We start from the raw sequence: 23,201 nt of genomic DNA, 5'->3' as shown, positions 1-23,201 counted from the left end.
GGATAGGATTAAATCTCACCGAAGGAGATTGGCCACACTTTTCTGGCAGAACAACTGGTGAATTTATACTGTGTGGCTATTGGGATTGCAACACAGCTTCTTACCACTAGGCCACTAGAGTTCAAAATGCAAACTCATTGCTGTCAATTTGGAACCAACTCATAGCTCACTCTGTTGGGTTTCTGATGCTATAAATCACACAGGAGCTAGCCCATCTTTTTTTCCTGAAGTCGCTAGTGTGTTGACCAATCAGAGGGCATAGCCTTTGGATCAGCAATGTAGCTACCTATAGATTTTGCCACGAGAGCTCCCTTTAGGAGGCAGTTGGTTTTGTTAGGTGCCATCGAGTTGAGTATGACTCATAGTGACTCTATGAGCAACAGGTCTGAACCTGTATCATCCTCACCATCTCTGATATGCTCAAGCCCATTGTTACAATGACAGCATCAGTCTATCTTGTTATAGGTCTTCCTCTCTTTCTCTGACCCTCCCCCTTTCCAAGCATGATATCCCATTTCAAGAACTGTCCCTTCCTGACAGCATGTTGAATGTATATGAAATGAAGGGGGTTTTTTCTTTCTTTTTTTTAATGCAACATATTTTTATAGCATATTCTTCCCATTTAATTTTTCCCCATTGTTGCACATTTTCCTCCCTACCCACCCCAACTCCCAGTTTTCTTTTCTCTTTGAAATGAAAAAAAAAAATCATTGAAATGAAGTTTTACCATCTTTGGACTCTAAAGAGCACTTATGTCACACTGCCTCCAAGACAGACCTGTTTTTTGGTAGGCCATGGGGTAGTTAGAACTGCTCTGTAGCACTGTAACTCAAAAGCATCAGTTCTTCTCTCCTTTTTATTCATTGTCCAACCTTCTGTTGTTGTTAGGTGCTGTCGAGGTATTATTACTCATCACAATCATATGAACAACAGATTTGAACCCTATACTATCCTATTTCATCCACTGATATAATCAAGACCATTAACAGCCATCAGTGTCACAATCTAGCTGGTTGAGGGTCTTCCTTTCTTTCACTTTCTCTCCATTTTTCCAAGCATGATACACTTCTCTAAGGATTAGCATCTTTTAACAACATGCCCAAAATATGTGAGATGGAGCTTTGTCATCTTTGTCTCAAGGGAGCACTCCTGCTATAATTTCTTCAAGATATAACTTTGTTCTTTTGACAAACCATGGGATATTCAGTATTCTTCTCCAACATTAAGCTCAAAGGCATAAATTCTTCTTCTGTCATCCTTATTCTTTGTCCAGCTCTCTGATGAATAGCAAATGTTTGAAAAGACCATGGCCTTAATGAAGTGCATTTTAATCTTCAAACTGTCATTATTGCACCTTAATAATTTGGAAAAGTCCCTGACTGCAGACTTTCCCATTGCAATATGTCTGCAGATATGACTTCTGGTACCAAGGGTATTGATTGTGGGTCCAAGTAAGATGAAGTCATTGACTATTCCAGTCTTTTCTGGTTCTGTGGCAAGGATTTTTGTTTCTTTGATGCTAAGGTGCAATCCATATTGGAGACTGCTGGAGTCTGCTCTTCTGCATTAGGTGCTTCAAGTCCTCCTCACTTTCAGTAATCAAGACTTTATCATCTCTATTAACACAGGTTATCGATGAGTCTTTCTCTGATTCCAATGCCACTTTTTCTTCACTCAGTCCAGCTTCTCTAATGATTTGCTTATCTTACAAATGGAGTAGATATGGAGAGACACAGCTTTCTTAACTTTAAATCGTGTAGTCTTCCCTTGCATTTGACTGTGTGGATCACAACAAACTGTAGCTGACTCTGAAAAGAATAGGACTCTCAGAACACTTGATTGTGCTTTTGTGAAACCTATACTTGGACCAGGAAGCAGTCCAAGAAACAGGAACAGAGCAAGAAACACTGCATGGTTCAAAATTAGAAAAGGAATGCATCAGGGATGCATCCTATCACCATACCTTTTCAATCTATATGTGTAAAAGACCATCATCGAGGCTGGGCTCTGTGCAGAGGAATGTGACATCAGGATTGGAGGAATATTCATCAACAACCTGTATTATGCAGATGACATAACCTTTTTTGCTGAAACTGAGGGGGATCTGTGGTATTTGCTGTTGAAGGTCAAGAACTGTAATCTTCAATATGGATTGAAGCTCAGTACAAGAAAATGAAGAGTCTCACCACTGGGCCAATTGGCAGCATCATGATAGATGATGAAGAAACTGAGATTATTTGTTTGGCTCCACAGTCAACATTCTTGGTACTAGGAGCAAGGAAATCAAAAGAAGATTTGCATTAGGAAAATCTCCTGTCAAGGACCTCTCCAGAGTACTTAAGAGTAACAATGTCAGTCTGGAGGCTAAGGTGCTCCTGATCCAGGCCGTGCTCTTCGCAATTACTTGCTATGCATCAGAAAGCTGGACAATGCTTTTATGACTAAGGATGCTCGAAGGAGAATTGATGATGCCTTTGTGTTGTGGTGCTGGGGAAGAGTATTGAATATACCATGGACTGCTAAGAGAACAAACAAGTTTGTCCTGCAGAGGATGAAATCATACTGCTCTTTGGAAGCAAGGATTCTGAAGCTCCATCTGACATACTTGGATATGTTGCAAGGAAGGACCTGTCTTTGGAGAGGAACATCATACTTGGAAGTGTGGAAGGACAGCACACGAGAGGAAGACCCTGGATGCAGCAGATTGACTCACTGACTGGGGTAATGGTGTTAGGTGTGTCAGAGACAAAGAGGTTGGCTCAAGATAGAGCAGAGCTCAGAGCTGTTGTACATAGGATGGCACATACAACAACAACAACAGTGTTCTCTTGCTGTGTTCACACAATAGCTTCTTGATCTAGGTATAGGTTTCACAAGATCACATTTAAATATTTTGGTATTCCCATTATTCTCAATGTTAGCCATATTTTGTTATGATTCACATGGTCAAATGCCTTTGCATAGTCAATAAAATACAAATAGACATTCTTCTGGTGTTCTCTGCTTTCAGCCAGACTCTAGCTGAAACTAGCTATGATATCCCTGGTGCTGCACTCTCTTTGAAATCCAGCTTGAACTTCTGGTTTTCTCTGTCAATGTACTGTTGTAGCCATTTTTGGATAATGTTTGGCAATATTTTGCCTACCTTTTTTGGGAATGGAAAGAGATATAGATCTCTTCCAGTCAGTCAGCTGTTCTCCAAATTTTGTGTCATTGAATGGTGAGCTTGTTTAGGGCTTCATCTGTTAGTTAAAATATGTCAGTTGGTGTCCCATTGATTCCGGGGTCTTATTTTTTGCCAAGTCTTTCATTGAATCTTTAATGTAGGAACATTAGAGGTCATAAAAAATGAAATGGAATGCACAAACAGTAACACTGTAGGCATTAGTGAGATGAGATGACCAGTTTGAATCAGACAATCACATGATATACTATGCAGGGAATGAAAGAGAAAGAAGGGTGTTGCAGAAATAGTTAAAAAGACAATTTCAAGTTCTGTCCTCATCTACAATGTTGTGCATGATAAGATACTAAAAAGCTGCACTGCAATCCCAGAGGTATGCAGTTCAAATCCACTAGATACTCTGCTGGAGAAAGAGGGACAATCTCCCGCTGTACTAGTCAGATCCAATTTGATGGTACATGTACACACACACACACACACACACACACACACACACACAACGATTACTTGTTAATATGACTATTATTCAAATATGTGCACCAACAGCTAAAGCCAAAAAGGAGGAAATAGAATGCAGTCCAAAACAGACCAAATGTTCAGTCAAGATGTGTTAGTGACAATTGGTGACTATCAATAATGATGAAATGGTAGTTAGAAACTATACAGTTGGTGACAGAATTGAGGCTGGAAATCAAATGATGGAATTTTGTACATTCAATCATTTTTTTTTGTTGCAAAAGCACAAACCTTGACTTTACACATGGGACCTTACCTGATGAACTGCATTGGAATTAGGTTGACTGCATCTGTGACAGGAACTGTTGGAGAAGCTCCGTATCAGTCAGAACAAGATCACATGCTGTCTGAAACAGAACATCAATTACTCATGTGCAAGTTCAAATTGAGGCTGGAGAACATGAAAACAAGTCCACAAGAACCAAAATATTCCCTTGAGTCTATCCTACATGAATTTAAAAATCATCTTAAGACTAGATTTGAAGCATTAGACAGTAAAGATCCAACTCACTAGATGGGATGATACCAAGGATATTCATGAGGAAAACAAAAAGGTCATTATAAAGACAGAGGAGAAAGAAAAAAACAAAATGGTTATCAGAAGGGACTGAAAATTGACTTAGAGAGTTGGGAAGCCAAAACAAAGGAAGAGAAGCTAAAGTAAAAGCTGAACAGAAGATTATAAAGGACAGTTTGAGAAGACAGCAAAGTATTACAATGGAATGTACAGAGAGATAGAATTGGAAAATAAAGAGGGAAGAAATTGTTTAGCACTTCTTAAGCTGATAGAACTGAAAAATAAATTCAAGCCTTCAATTGCTGTACTTATAGATACTATGAGCAAAATATTGGATGATCTAAGAAGTATTAAAAAAAGATGGACAGAATACAAGTCTCTATACCAAAAATAATTGATTGACACAGAGGGACGGCGCAGGAGGGGAAGGCCCTTTATGAGGTGGATTGATTCAGTGACTGGGTAATCGGGATGGGAGTGTCAGAGACAGTGCAATTGACACAGGACAGAACAGAGTTTAGGGCTGTTGTACATAGGGTCGCTATGAGTCACAAGCGACTCGACAGCACATAACAACAACAACATGATATGATCCAGAGCCAGTGTTGATGATGGAAGTCCAGGTGTATAGTAAGTAGTTGTAAAGACCATGGCTTGAATCTGGCAGGCACACCTTAATCTTTAATCTGATATCCCTGTTCTTTAGCAGTTTGGAGAAGTTCTTGATTCCTTGACTACTGTTTTCTTGGGTGTTGTGATTCAGGTAAAATAAAATAATAATTGATAACTTCAGTCTTTTCTCCATCTGTCATATGTTGACTATTGGTTCATAGGTGAGGATTTTTGTTTTCTTGATGTTAGAATATAATCCATTTTGAAGGCTATAGTCTTTGATCTTCTGTAGTTTAGGAGCTTGGAAGTCTGAATTGAGGGTGCCAGTTCTAAGCAAAGGCTCTCTGTCACTTCAGGAGGAAGGTCCTTAGCTCATTTCACTATTAGTCTAGCCTTCCTTAGAGACTTATATCTTAACTTCAGTCTTTTCCTGGATCTAGGAATCCCTTCCATTTGCTTTAGCTACTCTTCATTCTAGAACAAATTTCAGAGACTCTTAAGGACATTCATTTTGGTCTTTTTCTTTCATGTCTTCTTACTGAATTCTAACATTCATCCTGCATTATATCCACTAATGCTCTTCTGTTACTCAAGAGTTTTCAAAGGCCTATTATTTGAGGGAATGGCCAGTCCTGCCCATATAAAGATTTACAGCTTTGGAAACTTGTTGGAGGGTTACAGTGAGTTGTGACCAACTTGATAGAATTGAGTTTGATTTTGGTTTTAACAGCTAGTGAAGAGCCCTGGTGGTGTAGAGTGTTGAGCTGTTAACCAAAAGATCTGCAATTCAAATCCATCTGCCACTCCACAGGAGAAAGATGAGGTTGTTGTCTTCTGCAAAGATTTATAGCCTTGGAGACCTGCTGGAAAGATACATGCCATAATTTGGAAGCAACTGAGAGTAGTGAACATGTTTTTTCATTTAAGGGCATAATTTCAAAAGAAAATACTTTGAGGAAATGTAATTGATGTTAGTAAAACAATATGAATAAATGTTGATTTAGAAATCAGTTTGCTCTGGAAACTTTCAACTCATTAGAGAAGTTAATGTAAAACAAAAAGAAATGCTTTGAAAAATGTCTTAACTCTCATTTTTGTATTTTGTTTAATAGTGCGAAATATTCAAAAAATACTTTAAAAAGAAGATATCCCATAAGAGATGTAAGTTATTTTATATTTAAATGGTCTTTTTTTTTTTAAAAAAAGTAACTTTCTCACTGTTGACATTCTACTATTTTGTGAGTGTCTCAAGAGTTTCATAGATTTCCCTTGCTAAGCTCAGTATTTTATTATAGTGAAAAATATATTCCATTTCTTTCTACTTTTCCAGTGTAATGGAGAATAATGGTACCATATCTTTATGTAAATAATGTGTATGTAAAGCAGTTTTGTTTTGTGGGTTTTGGTAGGGAGCTTTTTGAGTTTTATTTTGTTTTGCAAACCATATAACTTCTTGCATGTGGTTTCCTGAATGTGCTATTCAAGTAATACCTGTTCGTGTTTTATTTGCACACGGTGTGTTATATGCAAGAATAGGGTGCTGATAGCATTTTGAAATCATATTCTTTTTCTTTGAGACTAGCTTGGATAATTTTGTAATTATCTAAACCAAAATATTTTTGTAATTATTTTGTAATTATCTAAAACAAATTATTTTGTAATAATCTAAACCAAAATATTTATACATTGTGTAAATATCAGTATTTTGCTTTTTTTTTCACTTATGCTTGTTTCTCCATGTTTCTCTATTTTAAACAATTGTTTATGATATCACATTCTCTTTAGTTCACATTATAGTTTTACTTGTCAAGTATCCATAATTTAGGTTATTTGCAGTTTTTCAGTATTATAAATACAGAGAAATTGTATAGATAGTAATATCTATGAAGAGACATTCCTTTAATATAGAACCTGAAAATAAAGATATTAGGTAATTGGCTTTTCTGCTGGCAGTTCTTATTTGAATTGACATTTGCAGTGTATACAAGGACCTGATTTCTTGGTTGCTGTATTCTTCTCTTTGCTCAGTAGTCCTGTCCTTGGCTTTCTCTGTCTTGGGTAAGCTCTTTTCAAACTATTATTCTAACCCCACCCTCTAGAAATGGCTAGTTTACTTTTTGTGAAGTCATGTGTATATGTGTGTGAGCATGTGTATGTTAGTGGTAGTTGTGGTTAGGTGCTGGCCAGTCAAGTACATTGGTAGTTGTGGTTAGGTGCTGGCAAGTCAAGTACATCTCATAGTGACCTTCTGAACAACAGACTGAATCCTGTCCTATCCAAGTGCCACCCTCACGATCTCTGATACACTTGAGCCCATTGCTCCACTCACTGTGTTGATCCATCTCAACGAGGGTCTTCCTTTCTTTTGCTGACCCTTTACCCTTCCAAGCCTGATATCCATTTCCAAGGAATGGCTTCGTCTAGCAACATATCTAAGTATGAAAAATGACACTTTGCCATCCTTGTCTCCAAGGAACACTCTGGCTGCATCCTTTCTAAGACATACCTATTCATTCTTTTGGCAGAATGCTTCTCCAACCCCACAACTCAAAGACATCATTTCTTCTTTCATCATCCTTATTACCCCTCTCTCAGATGCCTAGCTAGTAACTGAAAAGACCATGGCCTGAATCAGGCACACTTTAGTCTTCAAACTGACATCATTGTTCTTCAGTATTTTGGAGAGGTCTCTGACAGTGGACTTGCCCAAAGTAATATCTCTTTACCTCCTGACTGCTGGTACTAAGAGTGTTGGTTGTGAATCTGAGCAAGACTAAATCATTAATAATTTCAACACTTTTTCCTTGTATCTTTTTTTTTTAATTATGTGTGTGTGTGTGTGTGTGTGTGTGTGTGTGTACCGTCAAATCGGATCTGACTGGTACAGGAGGAGACTGTCCCTCCTTCTCCAGCAGAGCATCTGCTGGATTTAAACCGCTCACCTTTGGGACTGAAGTACAGCTTCTTGCCACTAGGCCACCAGAGCTCGCCTTTTTCATGCATCTTGATATTGTCCACTGGTGCAGTGGTAAAGGACCTTTGCCTTCTTAATGTTAAGATATAATCCATATTGAAGGCTGCGGTCTTTGATTTTCTGCAACAAGAACTTCAGGTCCGACTCACTTTCAGCAAGCAACGTTATGTTATCAGCATAGCATAGGTTGTTGATGAGTATTCTTCGATTCTGATGCCATATTCTTCTTCGTCGAGTCTGGCTTTACAAATTATTAGCTCAGCATACAAACTGAATAGATGTGAAGAAAGGATACACCTGACTCACACCCTTCCAAATTTTCTTTTTTTATTTTTTAATAAAATTTTTTATTTTAATTGTGATTTAAATGAAAGGTTACAGAAAAGTTAGATTTCCTTTCATTCATTGCTGTACAACAATGAATGAATTCTTTTTTAAAAAAAAAAGTAAACTGGGTGAGAGGGAAGGGAAAGAGAGGGGGTAAAAAGATGCAACCCTTCCCAATTTTAAACCCTTGTTCTGTTCAGACAATAGCTTCTTGATCTAGATACAGACTTTTTTATAAGTACAATTAAAAATTCTGGGATTTCCATTCTTCTCAGTGTTAGCCAATGTTTATTGTGATCTAGACAGTCAAATATCTTTACATACTTGATAAAACACACATTCTTCTGATACTCTGCTTTCAGCCAGGATCCATCTGACATCAGCAATGATATCCCTGGTACCACAGCCTCTTCTAAAGCCAGCTCTAACTTCTGGCAGTTCCCTGCCAATGTATTGTTCTAGTCATTTTTGGATGATCTCCAGCAATATTTTGCTTGCTTGTGATATTAATGATACTGTTTGATAATTTCCATATTCTGTTAGATCATCTTTCTCAGAAATGGGAACAAATATGCATCTCTTCCTGTCAGTCAGTCAGCTGTCCTCCAAACTTCCTGACAGAGACTGGTGAGCATGTTCAGGGTTGCATCTATTAGTTGACATATGCCAATTGATATCTCCTCTATTCCTGGATCTTTATCTTTTTTGTCAGTGTCTTCAACACACTTTGAACTTCTTCCTTTGTCTCAAACATGATTTTTTAAATCAGGTGGAATAAACTCAAGGTCATATTTTGCTGCTTATGGATATGTTTTAATCATCTTAAATTTGTACTTGCACATGAGTATTTACTTGATGGTCTGTTCCACAGTCAGCACCTAATCTGGTTCTGACTCTTGATACTGACCTTCTCCCACAATTCTTTCCACAGATAGAGTCAATCTGATTCATGTGCTGGTCATCAGATGAGGTCCATGAGTAAAGCAGACATTTGTGTTTCTTTAAAAAGTGTTTGCTGTGAACAAATTATTAAATGTACAAAATATAGTCATTTGCTGCTCTCCCGCCCCATTTCTGTCACCAAGTTTGTACTTTCCTTCCTTGTTGTTTCCAACTTTACATTCGAGTCTTCAGTAATTATCAATGCATCTTGATTGCATGTTTGATCAGTTTCTGACTGTAAAAGTAGAAGCCCTCAATTTCTTCCTCTTTGGCTTTAATTGTTGGTGCATATATTTGAATAATAGTTGTGTAATAAATCTGCCTTGTATGCATATAATCCTATCACTCACAACATTGTACTTTAGGATAGTACTTGATATTGTCCTCTTCACTATGAATGTCACACCATGCTTCCTCAGTTTTTCATCCCAGTATAGTAGACTATATAATTGTCTGATTCAAAGTGGCCCATGACAGCCCATTTCAGTTGACTAATGCCTAGAATTGGAAGCAGAAGTGGCATTCACTTCCTAAACAACATGCCTCCGGAAACTCTATGAACTTTGATAAATGTCCATAGTTGTAGAGGGGCTTCAGGCCTTTTGTTCATAGGGTCGCTGTGAGTTGTGCTCAACTCGAAGGCAATCAACAACAAATGCCTTGAATGTCGATCTTTACGCATACCATTTTTGACAGCTCCCAGTTTTCCTTCATTCATAGTTTGTACATTCCACGTTCAAGTTATTAATGATTGTTTGCAGCTGTGTTTCCTCATAATTGCGTGATTTCCCATCTAAGCTCTACCTCTAATACTACCACTACCTGCTTCTCTCTGTTGTTCATAGGGTCTTCCAAGGCCTGCTATTTCAGAAGTGGATAATCCTGCTTCCAAGTCTGTCTTAATCTAGGAATTCTGGTGCAACCTACTTGATTCTTCTGGCATTTGACATATTGGTGACATAGTTTCTGGCATCACAGCAACACACAGATTATACTACAACAGTGGACTAACATAAAAGTGCTGCATTGATAAGAGCAAATAATAAGCAAGCCAATAAACAGTCATCCATAAAGTAATTAACAGCATGCAAATCAATCCCCCATACAACAACTGACACATTGGTGTTGTACCTTTATGGCAAACTGTGAAGACAATCAGGAATACAAACAAAATGGCACAAGACACCCTCTCCTGGCCTACTAAGGCTCTTGGTGGAGCAGTGTTAGCAGGAGGGAGGGTTTTCTCAGGTCCTGGCTCCCCAGCCTTAACTTACTTGCTCTCTTGAAGTTCGTTCCTCTGCTCTCCTGCCCTGCTTCCTCTCCTTTTGTAGGTAGCAAAGGTGCATTTCGCCATGAAGGAATTTTCCTAAGCCCAGTTTCCTTTAGCTTGTTTTTGCCCCCTCCACTGCATCACACTGGTCTATCCTTATTCCTTATAGATACCTCAGTCTGTCAGTCCTTCTTTGGAGTTCTCCTCCCATGTCCTCCACGAATGATTGTGTCAGTAAGAATCTGAATGGTGATAGTTTTGGTGGTGTCAATTTTGTTCCATTAGCTTTATATTTTTCATATTTCCTCATCTGTTAGTAAAAACATTTTCCAGAACTACTATGGAATTTTTCTTATACACGCTTTGGTCTTTTCATAGGACTTGTTATAGAAAGAAAGAAAACTTCCTGGGCTTATAAATGTGTTGAACTCTAAACCTGTGGCTCTCTCTGTCAGTTAGGATTCTTATACCTGTATCTACACATACATTTTATCAGTTCTTGGGTATACAGGCATTCTTCCAGGTGAAGGGACCTAGTTTTCCTTTTTATCATGGATTGGTAAACTACTATCTTCAAACCAAATCCAGCTCTCTTTTTTTCCTTTGGTTTGTTTATCTACAAGCCTATAAGCTCAAAATGCTTTCCTCATTTTTTAATGGTTCCAGGAAGTCAAAAGAAGAATGTCTCACACCATGTGAAAATTAAAGGAAATGCAAATTTCAGTAGATAGAGTCTTAGAGGACGACAGCCATAGTCATTCTTTCTGTATTGACACTGCCTGCTTTCACACTGTGGTGACTGAGATGCATAGTTACATCAGAAACCCACTGGCCAGCATAAGTGAAAATGTTCACTCTCTGGCCCATCGTAGTAGGAAAGTGCTGATCGCTCCCAAGTTCTACCCCTCCAAGAGCGGTAAGGATCTCTCCTCTAAGCAGTAGCGGAGCAGCAGGCATGTTTTTGAAAACAGATGCTGCTTTGTAATATTCTTTGCTTACTTAGAGCCCATTTTAAAAACTTTGACTATGCAATGAGGGTTGCAGAGTGGATTATATTTGGGGGTAGGGGGTGGAGTTTGGGGAGGTGGGGGGGGATTGTGTACCAATGAGGGAGTTTTGCTTTTCAAGGAGAGGAGCAAATGGGGGGAGGGGGGAGGGGTTTGTGCGGGGAGAAGGGTGCAACAATGAATGAATGGAATCCCAAAATCTCTGTAGATGTTCATTGAAATGAAAAATAAACAACCTAAATTTAAAAAAAAAAAAACCAAAAAACTTTGACTTTATTACTTTTTAGAAAGCTGATCAAAAGCACACGCCTCTTGATGTATTTGAGTTTCCCGATAAATCTGATGCCTCCTGCGTTGGCAACCTGCGTGAAAAGGAGCAAGACGAAGAAGTTTATGAGACCTTTGGTTAGTATTTGAAATCCTCACACTACAGCAGCATTTAGGCTGCATATTAATAATAAGTACAACAGCTACATAAAAGTATAAAAATCACTTTAAAATACATATTCTTTGGCATAGTCTACAGTGAATTGTACTGCCAATGCAAAGGCTTCACGTCTCTAGTAGTTTCAAGCCACCAGGTGCTCTATGGGAAAAAAAATGGACAGGCTCCTCCCCTTAAGATTTACAGTCTCAGAAACCCAGTGGAGGATCACTGCGACTCAGAGCCTCCTCGATGGCAGGAGTGAGATACAATGGCAGCAGCCCTGGTGCTATAAAGGATTAAGTGTTACACTACTAACCTAAATGTCAGTTTTAATCTGTCAGCTCCTCCTCTGTGCTAGATGGAATGATGAGACAGTCCAATTCCCTAAAGATATGTTGTGTATCGCAGGGTTGGAACCGACCCATACCTGACCCTCCAGCGGGTTTTCAGAGGCAGTTAACCATATGGGAGGAGGATTGCCCATCCTCCCGCAGAGCCGCTGGTGAGATTTGAACTGCGTGCCTTTGTGATTGCAGCACAGCTTCTTGCCACTAGGCCACAGCTTCGAAAGTCCATGGGGCAGTTCTGCTCTGCCATATAAGGGCTCTAGGAGTTGGAATTGATTCAATAGCATTAAGTTTGCTTGTAGGTAAATGCATTAGAACTGCTGTTATCTATTTGATTCTGACTCAGGGCAACCTCTGGGGTTTTCTGGGTTACAATCTTTAAGAAGTGATTGCCAGGCTTGCCTTCTAGGATACCTCTTAGATGAATTAAAAAAGCTTGTCTACTATAGTTGAGCCCTTAACCATTTGTGACACTAAGGGACTCAGGTTGGAAGTAAAAATCTTCACAGTATCAAAGTGGAACCCTTACACACCTACCTACTGTACTACTGCTATGTAACAGGTGGTTAGGTGCCTAACTGACAGCGACCCTGTGTGCAGCAGAATGAAACACTATGACATACTCAAAATATTTGCTGTGTTTGCACCCCTTATTACTGTTGTGTCAGTCCATATTATTGAAGATCCTCATTTTTCTCCATTGGCTCTACTTTGAAGCATGGGGTCTAGGAACTTGTCCTTTCCAAAATGAGATGAAATCTCCTCGTCCTTGCTTCTAATGAGTGTCCTGGCTATATTCCTTCCAAAACAGATTTATTTGTTCTGATGTCCATAGTTTATTCAGTATTCATCACAAACACCAAAATTCAATTCATAATTTGATCTTTTTTATTCTTCCATAAAAATGACAGCTTCAGAAGCATAATGGAGGGTTGCCATGAGTTGGAATCAGCTGAAGTGGGTTTGGTTTTTTGGTTGTCTTGTCTTATCATTTATTCAGTTGTAAATGCCTGTGTGATTAGTTACATAGAGAGATTTGGAATTGCTCTATTTCTTCTTTTCTCTCTTGTTATTCAGTCAACAAATGCAAACTCCTTGTCGTGAAGCTGAAACCAACTCATAGCATAGCCTTGCTGGGTTTCCGAGGCTCTCAACCGCACAGGACGAGATTGCCCATCTTTCTCCCGTGGAGCTCGTGGATTTGAACCATTACAGGGGCATAGCCTTGGGGTTAGCAGCACAGCTCCCTCTGGACTAGGCCATCAGAACTTCTTGTTATTCCATCATTAAATAAATGCCTTTTCCTTGTTGAGAGGGTAAAACCAAGTTGCTTCCTGGAGACAAGGATCTTGAAGTTCCATCTCACATACTTTGGGCATGTTTCCAGGAGGGACTAGTCTTTGGAGTTTACCATCGTGCTCGGAAGGGTGGAGGGACAGCACAGGAGAGGAAGAGCCCAGATGAGATGGATTGACTCAGTGACTGGGGCAACGGGGGTAAGTGTGTTGGAGACAGTGAGACTGGCTCAGGACGGGGCAGGCTTCAGAGCTGCTGAAGCAGGCGATTAGATGGCATATAACAACAACAGTTGAGGGGGGATTAAAAGAGTCTGCTATTTCTTTTCTCACTCTTCCTACCTTCTGGGTTTTTTCTTTAGACAAACGCTGCCCTCATGACCCTTTTGGGGTTGAGTATTCTAAGTACGGAGTACCTCCTGGAGTTCCTGTTCACCTTGTCTATTTATCTGAAAGTGGTGGCCCAGGAGTACATTCAGTTCCTGGCAGCAAAGGCCCTTCATCCTGGGGGCTGCACCAGTCTCCATGAGGCCTATGAGCCTGCTCCATGTTGTTCTGAGTTTTGTTCTACGTTTATTTCCACTCTCTCCAGGATCTTACACTGTGATCCTTTTCAGAGTGGTCATATCAGAGCACTGGTAACCAGGTATCCCCTAGTTCCCCTGGTTTCAGGGTCACAGAAATAGAGAATCTCAAGGTCCATTGATGCTTAGGACTTACTGTTTTTGGCACTAACTTTAAATCTGTGTGGCTGATATGAAGGAGGAAAACAACCCACACCTTTAAATCTGCACTCCTATGCTAAAATTTGAGCATGGAGAAATGGTTCTTTGTTTCTTGCTTCCCGTAGCAGTTCAGCCCTGCCGTTGCTAGTACCCAACCAGACCCTCCTGGGCCCTCCGGTTCTCCTCCCTAGCTGTCTGTCCACCCTAGTGAGCCTACGCCTTGTTATTCCTCTTTCTTGAGCAAGTATGGTTTCTTCTGTTAATGTATCCTCTTTTCACTTCAGTCTTATATGCCTTTCCCCCAAAAGCTCCTTCGTCTCCTCCTTCTTAGGTGCAAGCCTGTCATCTCCTTTCTCCCTTACATTAAAATGTTTATGCTAATTGATGGCCATAGCCAAGCCCTGTCAGTACCATGACTAAGAGTTGGCTGCTAACTGAAAGCTGCTTTTTGTTGTTGTTATGAATTGACTATAGCTCACAGTGACCCTATGCACAGTAGCTCTGAAGCCTGCACTACCCAGAGCCAGTGTCACCAACCATCATACCCCAGTTACTGTGTCAGTCTATCTCATTCGGGGTCTTCTTCTCCTGCACTGTCCCTCCACCCTTCGAAGCATGATAACCCTTCCTCCAAGGACTGGTCCCCCCGGCAACATGCCTGAAATTTGTGAGACAAAGCCTCAAAATTCTTGCCTCCAAGGAACAGCTGGGTTTCACCCTCTCCAAGACATCTATTAGTTCTCTTGGCAGTCATTCAATACTCTTCTCCTGGACCATGACTCAAAGGCATCAATTCTTCTGTCATCTTTGGTCATTGTCCAGCTCCCTGATGCATGAAATCACCCACCAATGAGTTCACAGGGAGGAAGACCTGGCAGTCAGCTCTGGGAGATAACAGCTGAGAAAACCCTGTGGGGCATTTTTACTCTGGCAATGGAATCACTATAAGGCAAAACTGACTGGACTGCAAACAGCAAAGACTAGCAATCCCGAATAAAGAATAGGAAGTGTGGGATGACTGGAATCCCACATTGGGTGAGGCCATTCTCTCACACACCAAGTGCCACTGTACCCTAAGCACTTTGTGAGGTGTTAAGAGTCAGAGGGGTGGGCCCTCTTAGAGTATATACTCTAAGCCTGCTGACCTTATAATTGATGCGGTGGTCTCTGAAGCAGATTGCCATGTCTTTCTCCCTTAGAGCGGTTGAGGAATTTGAACTGCTGACCTTTCAGTTAGCAGCCAAGTACTCTAACCATCATACTATCAGGGCTTCTAAGTATAGTAATACATTTATAATCTCCAAATAAATTCAAACTCACTGCTGTTTGAGTAAGTTCCGACTTATATCAACCCCCCGTTGGGTTTCTGAGGCTGTTAATCACAACAGGAGTGGACAGTCCATCTTTCTCCAGTGGAGCTGCTTGTGGCTTGGGATTGTCCCAGACACAGAGCCATTGGGTTAACAGCCCCATCACACTACAGACCCCGTAACCAGGGCTCGTGTCTATTAGTGATATGGTCTAAACGTCTTATGATTGTAGTGTGAAATGAAAACACTTGGGAAGTGACTGCATCATTGATTTTGATTTTGTGAGCCATTTATGCAAAGGATGTTTTGTATTCTGTTGTGAGGGAATAAATTTATGTATACCCATTCCTCAGGGAATAAATTTATATATTACCCATTTCTTAATTACCTTCAAGGTTAGGTTCCAAAGACACATTATTATTAGGAAATCAACATTATTCAAAAAAGGAGGGATGACCACATTAAATCAGAAAGTAGAAAATAACTCCCAAACTGCTGAGAGTCATGACCCAGCCAAGTTGGTGTATAACTTTAACCATCACAGCCAATATGACTATCACCTTGCACGTCAGCATTCATTAGTCCAAAACGTAGATAGTTACTATGCAAAAGATTAGATTTTCTACAACTGCCACGAGTGTGTATATAATGAAAAAGTTGATAAGCCAGGGGTAGATGTGCTGCCAAACAGGCAGCCTTCAAAAATTGCCCTTGTTTTGCAGCTCCTCTTTTACACAGCACTGCTATATATGCCGACGGGGACGAATTCACCAAGCAAGCTGGATCATCTGTCCCTTCAACTTCTCAAGAAAAAGCAGCAGGAAGGAGGTAGTTATGCTTCAAACATTTGTTTACTTATCACTGATGGGATTTCTGAGGAGCTCTGTAAGATGAGAGATTTTAAAGGAAAACTTTTTTAAAAGATATTTTGAGTTGACTTGTATCTTTTCCTCAAGAGAACTTAGAAGTGAAAATGTGAATTTAAAACAATTGACCTTAATTATAATAACTCACATAAAGTACACCTGATTGTTCTAGTAAACATGCCTGTGAAATAATTTAACTATGAAGTAAAATAGCTAGAAATTCGCTACTGTCCAGTCAGTTCCAACTCACAGCAACCCTATAGGACTGAGCAGATCTGCCCCAAAGGATTTCTGAGCCTGTGACTCCTTATGGGAGCAGGCTGCCTCGTCTTTGTCCTTTGGGGTGACTGGTTGATTCAAAGTGCTGACATAGGCTAGCAACCCAGAGCTTAGATTATAAAAACATCTCGAGCTTCAAAACTCTGTGGGGCACGGTTCTATTCTGTGTACATGATGTTCCCATGAGCGGAATCAACTCAAGGGCAACTAGCAGCAACGTAGTTCCACTAGCTTTCGAGTGCCTGTTTTCCCTGTAAGGTCAGGTGGCACAGTAGGCTGTGTTGGACTGCTAACAGAAAGGCCATGAGTTCAAACCCACCAGCTGTTGATGGGTAATGAATCTCCTCTTGTTAAGATTCATAGGCTCAGAAACTCGATGCAGGGTCAAATGTGTTGGAATTGACATCAAGAATAGTTTGGGATTTGTTTGTCCTCCAACCTTGTTACCACAGTGTTACCAATCTTGTGGGGCTTTGCCATAGGTTAAAAAATGGTCCTGTTCTGGCCTTTTTCCTCTGGTTCCTGATAGTAACCCCTGAAATTACTGAGCAATCAAAGGACCTTTGTTTTCCAAAATAGCCAGATAACACTTACACATATTCATCTATGGTGGGAGCCCCATGCTCCACACTCTGACAAGTAACTTCAGAAAGTATGCAGTGCAGGGGGAAGATGGGACCATACATTCTTATTCACTATGCATTTTGGACCACGAAGAAGCATACTGAGAAGACGGAGCAGTAAGATAAAAGAGATCTGAGTGTTTGATGATGACACAAGTGCTGTTTCAGTGCTGAGTTCCCTTTAGAGTTGTGCTGAGAGGAAAACTGTGTTTAAACCATTTATGGAAAGGAGGTTTCTACTATTTGTAGCCATATGGAATCCTGGTAATAAATAAGGCAGAGAGTTCTGCCATTAAGAGCTATTGTGGAATCTTAAATAGAAGGTGCATTTAAAAATTATCACTATACCTACTGTGTATAAGTTTGCGAGAGGAATGGATGGAATGGGTAGACCCATTTGGAAGCAGGGAGGACTAGCGTGATGAAGACAGAAGTAGACAGGTTCAAGAAATAGGAAGCAAGTCAGCAGGGTTTAGTGGTGGATAGGATAGTAGGGTGGGGAGGGATTGCTGTTAAGGGTAACTCCGGAGTTTCTGGCTGGTATTAGTGGGTGACACTGGTGCTATACACTAAAGTAGGGGTTTCTGGAAGAAGACTAAGTTTTCAGGGTTGATGGTAAGTTTAGTGTAGTGGTGTTAAGGTGACCACTGTATATCTTAGCCTGAAGCTTAAGACAGGTCTGAGCTGGATTAAGACTTAAATTATTTGCATGTAGGTGGAATAAAGCTTTAGGCAGCGATCATGCAAGTAGAGAATATAATCTGAGAAAAGACAAGCATCTAAGACCAACCCTTGAGAAACTCCTACATCTCCAGTCTGGATAGAGGAGAAGGAACCTGCAGAAGAGTGAAAAGAACATGACCAGACGGGAGGAAAGACAACCAGGAGACTGTTTAGTCACAGGAGGGGAGTTAGGAGAGTATTTCCATTCCTGTTCCCATAGAGTCAATTCTAACTCATGGCCCCATAGGACAGATACAACTGCCCTGTAGGGTTTCCGAGGTTGTACTGTTTGTGGAAGCAGGTAGCCACATCGTCCTCCCAGGGGAAGTTTGAATCGCTGACTTTTCAATTAACACCCACGTAATTAACCACTGTGCCACCAGAGCTCTTTAAGAGAGTAGTAGGAAGGTCCTGTGGGCTGAGGAGACATGAAAGGTAAGGACTGACATTGCTGCATGGATATTCTTGATAACATTGGTGAAAGCTGTCTTGGTGGTGTAGTAAGTGAAAATAAGAGGTATCGTTTGGGTAGCTCGGACAAAGTTTGTATATGGAGGACATAGATGAAAGTCAGATTAGTGGGGGAGACTGAGAAAGATGGGATAAATTATGTCTACTGCATTGAAACGGATAAGAGAGAGAACTATATAAAACGTATATATGATTAGGTATTATTGTCATGACAGGAGTCTAGAACAAAGGCTGCATAGTGGAGTGGACTTAGGGGGAGGTATTGAATAACAATGAAAGAATTTTTCTTTTACTTTTCAAAGAGAAGAACAAACTCAAGGGGAGGCATGGGCAGAGAGAAAAGTGCAACAATGAATGAATGGAAATCCAAAGTCTGTAAATTTTCATTAAAATTAATAATAAAAGGGGGGAAGAAGGAAGTCAGGGTAGAAGGGGTGTACTGGGGAGCAGTAGGAGGAGAGAAAGAGATTGATCAACAACATTTCCTAGGACTCTTGGAAAAACCAGCATCCAAGTTTCCAAATAGTCACGAGGGATGTGCATTTCCTTATTTCTGGGCATTTTCCTGTCTTGTCTTTGCTCTCCACCTTCTCCTCTGCCCATTACCTCCGATTTCACTCCTGTAGTTTTAACGATCTTTCCAAATTTGTTACTCCTGTTTAGCCTTGTCCTTGAGATCTAACACGCCCTGTCTACTGGTCAGATTCTCCTAGATGCTCACACATGCCTAGGGTACAACACAGACAAAGGCAGGCTCATTTCGTTCTGGCCTCAGCTGGTGTCAGCCAGCTCCTTTTGTGTTCTCTAGGTTAACACTTGTTTACTCGGTCCCGGGACTCATTCTTTTCTCACGCCTTGAAAAACTAGATTGCAAATTCAATTTTCTCTGACTTTGAATATCTCAAAAATCCCATTCCTTTCCATGTTTCCATACCATTCTGCAGCAGCAGTGGTTTTTACACTGACCTTCACTAGCATTCCTGCAATGCTTTCTTTTCTGCCTCCTTATTTTCTGACTTCTCCTCTTCCCTCTGATTCACTTATCCTTTTTTCCAGTGCCTGGACTGATCTTTCTGAAATGCATGTCTTATTATCACTTTACAGTTATGTAGTCTTACCACGAAGCCTTGAAGGGACCCCTCATTGACTGTGCATGGTTAAAGGCCCCTGCTCCAGTTTGGATCCTTGAGTTAAGTAGCTGTTGAGGCTGTGTTAGAAGAGGTTGTTTTTAAGGTGGTGGTGGTTGTTGTTACGTGCTGTAAAGTTGACTATGACTCATAGTGACCCTATGAACAATGGCTCTGAGCCTTGCCCTTATATCCTGAGCCAACCTCACACACAATGAACAACGTGGGTACCAGCAGTCAGGAGATCTGGAGACGTATAACCATGGAAAAGTGTACTGTTCAGGGACCCCTCTAAAGTTCTGAAGAGCAATGATGTCAGTTTAAAGATTAAAGTGCACCAGATTCAAGCCACAATCTCTCCAGTCACTTGTTTTGCAGCTGAAACCTGGACAATGAGTAAGAATGACAGAAGAAGAATCGATGCCATTGAATTGTGATGTTGGAGAAAAATGCTGAGTATGCCATGAACTGCAGAAAGAACAAACATATGTCTTGGAAAAATTGCAACCATAGCTCTATTTGGGGACAGACACAGCGAAGCTTTGTCTCACATACTTCGGGCATGTTGCTAGAAGAGGCTATTACTTGGAGAGGAACATCATGTGTGGAAAGGTGGAAGGTCAGCAAAAGAGAAGACAACGTTCCAAGAGATGGATTGATAGTGTCTGTGGCAATGAACTCAGTTGTGTCAGGGAGAATGAGGATGACACAGAACAGGGTAGGGTTGAGATCTGTTGTTGATAGGGTCGCTGAGTAATACTCTACTTGATGACACCTAGCAATAACAACCTTTTCTTTAGTGTGACATCTAACACTACACCACCAGAGCCCCTTGTGCCTGGACAAGAGTTATCAAAAGTCAGCTCGGTTGCCACCCTTAATCCCTTTCCTACTACCACCCTTGCCATGTACCTACCTCTTCTCTGTCAAATACTTTACTAACTCATCACTCTACACTCACTTGGGGTCTTTGGTCTAAGCAATGAACTCAGTTTTCAAGTAATTTATTTAGCACAACTTTCATAATAAGTTTGTTGTTATATGCCATTGAGTCGCTTGCAACTGATAGCGACCCTATGTACAACAGCCCTAAACTCTGCTCTGTCCTGTGCCAATCGCACTGTCTCTGACACTCCTATCCCGATTATCCCAGTCATTGAATCAGTCCACCTCATGGAGGGTCTTCCCCTTCTGCACTGTATTTGTTGTATTGAGTTTAAAGATAAAAGAATTCTCATTGCCCACCAGAAGTTAGGATTATTTTATCTGTTTACATAGACAAAAGACATTTTATTATCACCTAGTAAAGGACTTTAGGAGTCCTAGTGCTAGGTGGAAGGGAGGTGGCTCATGCCTTCCAGAAGTGCTTAGGATTGTAGGCCTGCTGAAAACCCCATGGAGCCGTTCTGCTCTGCACACATGATGTGGCCGTGTGCTGGAATCCCCTCAACAGCAACTGACGACAACGACAAACCTTAATTATGAACGAGCGTATTGAGAACAGTGCATTTCTCAGACATGACCACAAGTACACAGGAGTGAGACTACCTGTCCGACCAGGATAGATTGACTGACATACTCTGGGTAGGTGAAGATGCAGGAGATAGCCAGTAAACCTGGAAAGGTGCAGGCCTCCCCATCAAATGTTCTCTTCATTAAGGTGAACATGGTTTGATCTTAGACGAGCACTTGTAGAAGATATTAATGAATAAAAGTGTAATGTGTACAACATATTGATGGCTTGTTCTTTGGTACAGTCCAAATACTTCTGAAAATGATGCAAATGGAAATGAACCATCTATAAAAAATCATGCAAAAAAGGTATGTAGAAATCTCTCTCTTCTACCTTTATTTGTAAGACCTGTTATACCCTATTTAGATTAGATCTACGTAGGTAGAAGGAGCTCTGGTGGTCTAATAGTAAGAAGCTGTGTTGCAATACCATAGGCAGTTCGAATCCACCAACAGCACCACGGGAGAGAGGACTAGCAATCTCCTGTGTGATTAAACTGCCAATGAAAACCCGCTGGTGGGTCATTTCTGCCTCGATGGCAAATAATAACATTTAGAGTAGAGAGAGAATGTTCTGGAGGGACATTAGGGAGAAATAGGTATATTTAAGAAGAAAAAACATTCTGATAATAAAATGAAAAGTATATTCCATTTCCTTCACCTTCTTTTAATATGTCTGGGTGGTGATTTACAGAGGGAGAGTGAACTATTTGGGAATATTTAATTGGGCCTTCTTAATCCAGGTTTTCTGTCTCATGCATTAGTCATGATTCATTTTTATGTAGGAAGCGTATGGCCCCATCGTGTTTAATATTGAAATTTAGAAATGAGAAGTGTAGACCTAATGGTTATTTACTCTGCATTAGGAATGATAAGCATTTTCATTCTCTAAACTAGTAATGTTGTTTTCTTGCTATAGCAAGGGGAAGAACACGAGCCCATTCCTGAAGAATCGGAAAGCTCTGAGCAAAGCGATGTAACAGGAAAAGATAGAGCAGCGGAGAAAATACATACAGAGGAGCATGAACCTGTGCCAGCTCCAGCATCTTCAGAACCATCAGAAAGACAAGTGCAGTCAGTTGCTCCTGAAAAAGTAGGACCCATTAATGTTCAAACCATTGTTGAGAAAGAGACCCAGGCAACAGAAAGCAAACAGGTAAGGAAGTACCTCCTGTCCTTTTGGAGAGAGAAAAAAAGGTCTATTCACAAATATTTGGGAGCATTTTCTCTCTTTCCTTTAGTCTTTTTAAGAGAGAAATTTGCTGTTTACAATCTCCTTTTGAATTTAGTGGACTAACTGGTGATCCCCAAAGGTATGTCCACCTCCTAATTCCCAGAATCTGTAAATGTTTAATTTATTTAGGTAAGCAGTTTTTGCAGATTTGATTAAAGATCTCAAGGTGAGAAGGTTACCATGAATTACATGAGTGAGTCCTAAATGCCACTGGAAATAGCCTTGTGTTGTTGTTATGTGCCCTCAAGTCACTGGCAACTCATAGTGATACTATGAACAAAAACTCTGAACCCCACTCTGTCCTGAGCCAACATTACTGTCTTGACACATCTACCCTATTACCCTAATCACTGAATCAATCCATCTTATTGAGGGTGTTCCTCTCCTGAGCTGTCTCTCCACCCTCCCAAGCATGATGTCCCTCTCCAAGGACTGGTTCCACCATGCAACATGCCCAAAGTATGTCAGACAAAGCTTCAGAATCCTTGACTCCAAGGAGCAGCCTGATTTAACCCTCTCTAGGACAAACCTGTTTGTTCTCCTAGCAGTCCATGGTATATTTAATACTCTTCCCCAGCACCACAGCTCAAAGGCATCAATTCTATCATCTTAGACATGGTCCAGCTTTCTGATGCATAGCACATAATTGCAAAGACCATGGCCTAGATCAGGCACCTTTAGTCTCTAGACTAGAATTATGATGTAAGAGTAGAAAATGATGTAAAGATGAAGACAGTATTTGTAGTGACTAAGGAATGTCAGTGCTATTAATTAGCTATTAATTAGCTGCCTCTGAAAACTCACTAGAGGGTCAGCTATGGGTCCATCCCCCTAAAGCTTCCCTAGGGACATCCTAGTGACATCTTAGTTTTGACCCATGAAAACTGATTTTGAACTTTTGGCCTAGAAATCT

General features: G+C 40.5%; 1 protein-coding gene across 1 annotated transcript in view; it reads left to right on the top strand.

The window, feature by feature from the left end:
• The window catches only part of CENPU (centromere protein U), a 69,847-nt gene that overhangs the window by 22,689 nt on the left and 23,957 nt on the right, over nt 1-23,201 (top strand). The window contains exons 3-7 of the mRNA XM_006882280.1: nt 5,942-5,990; nt 11,637-11,754; nt 16,176-16,281; nt 21,300-21,363; nt 21,974-22,210. Coding sequence (XP_006882342.1) covers nt 5,942-5,990; nt 11,637-11,754; nt 16,176-16,281; nt 21,300-21,363; nt 21,974-22,210 — 574 coding nt within the window. The remainder of the gene's footprint in view (nt 1-5,941; nt 5,991-11,636; nt 11,755-16,175; nt 16,282-21,299; nt 21,364-21,973; nt 22,211-23,201) is intronic.

This window comes from Elephantulus edwardii, unplaced genomic scaffold, assembly GCF_000299155.1.
Source record: "Elephantulus edwardii isolate Elephantulus edwardi_28Jun2011 unplaced genomic scaffold, EleEdw1.0 scaffold00018, whole genome shotgun sequence".
Taxonomy (NCBI): Eukaryota; Metazoa; Chordata; class Mammalia; order Macroscelidea; family Macroscelididae; genus Elephantulus; species Elephantulus edwardii.
The sequence above is the reverse complement of the archived record's forward strand: the minus strand, read 5'-3'. Positions and strand labels throughout refer to the sequence as shown.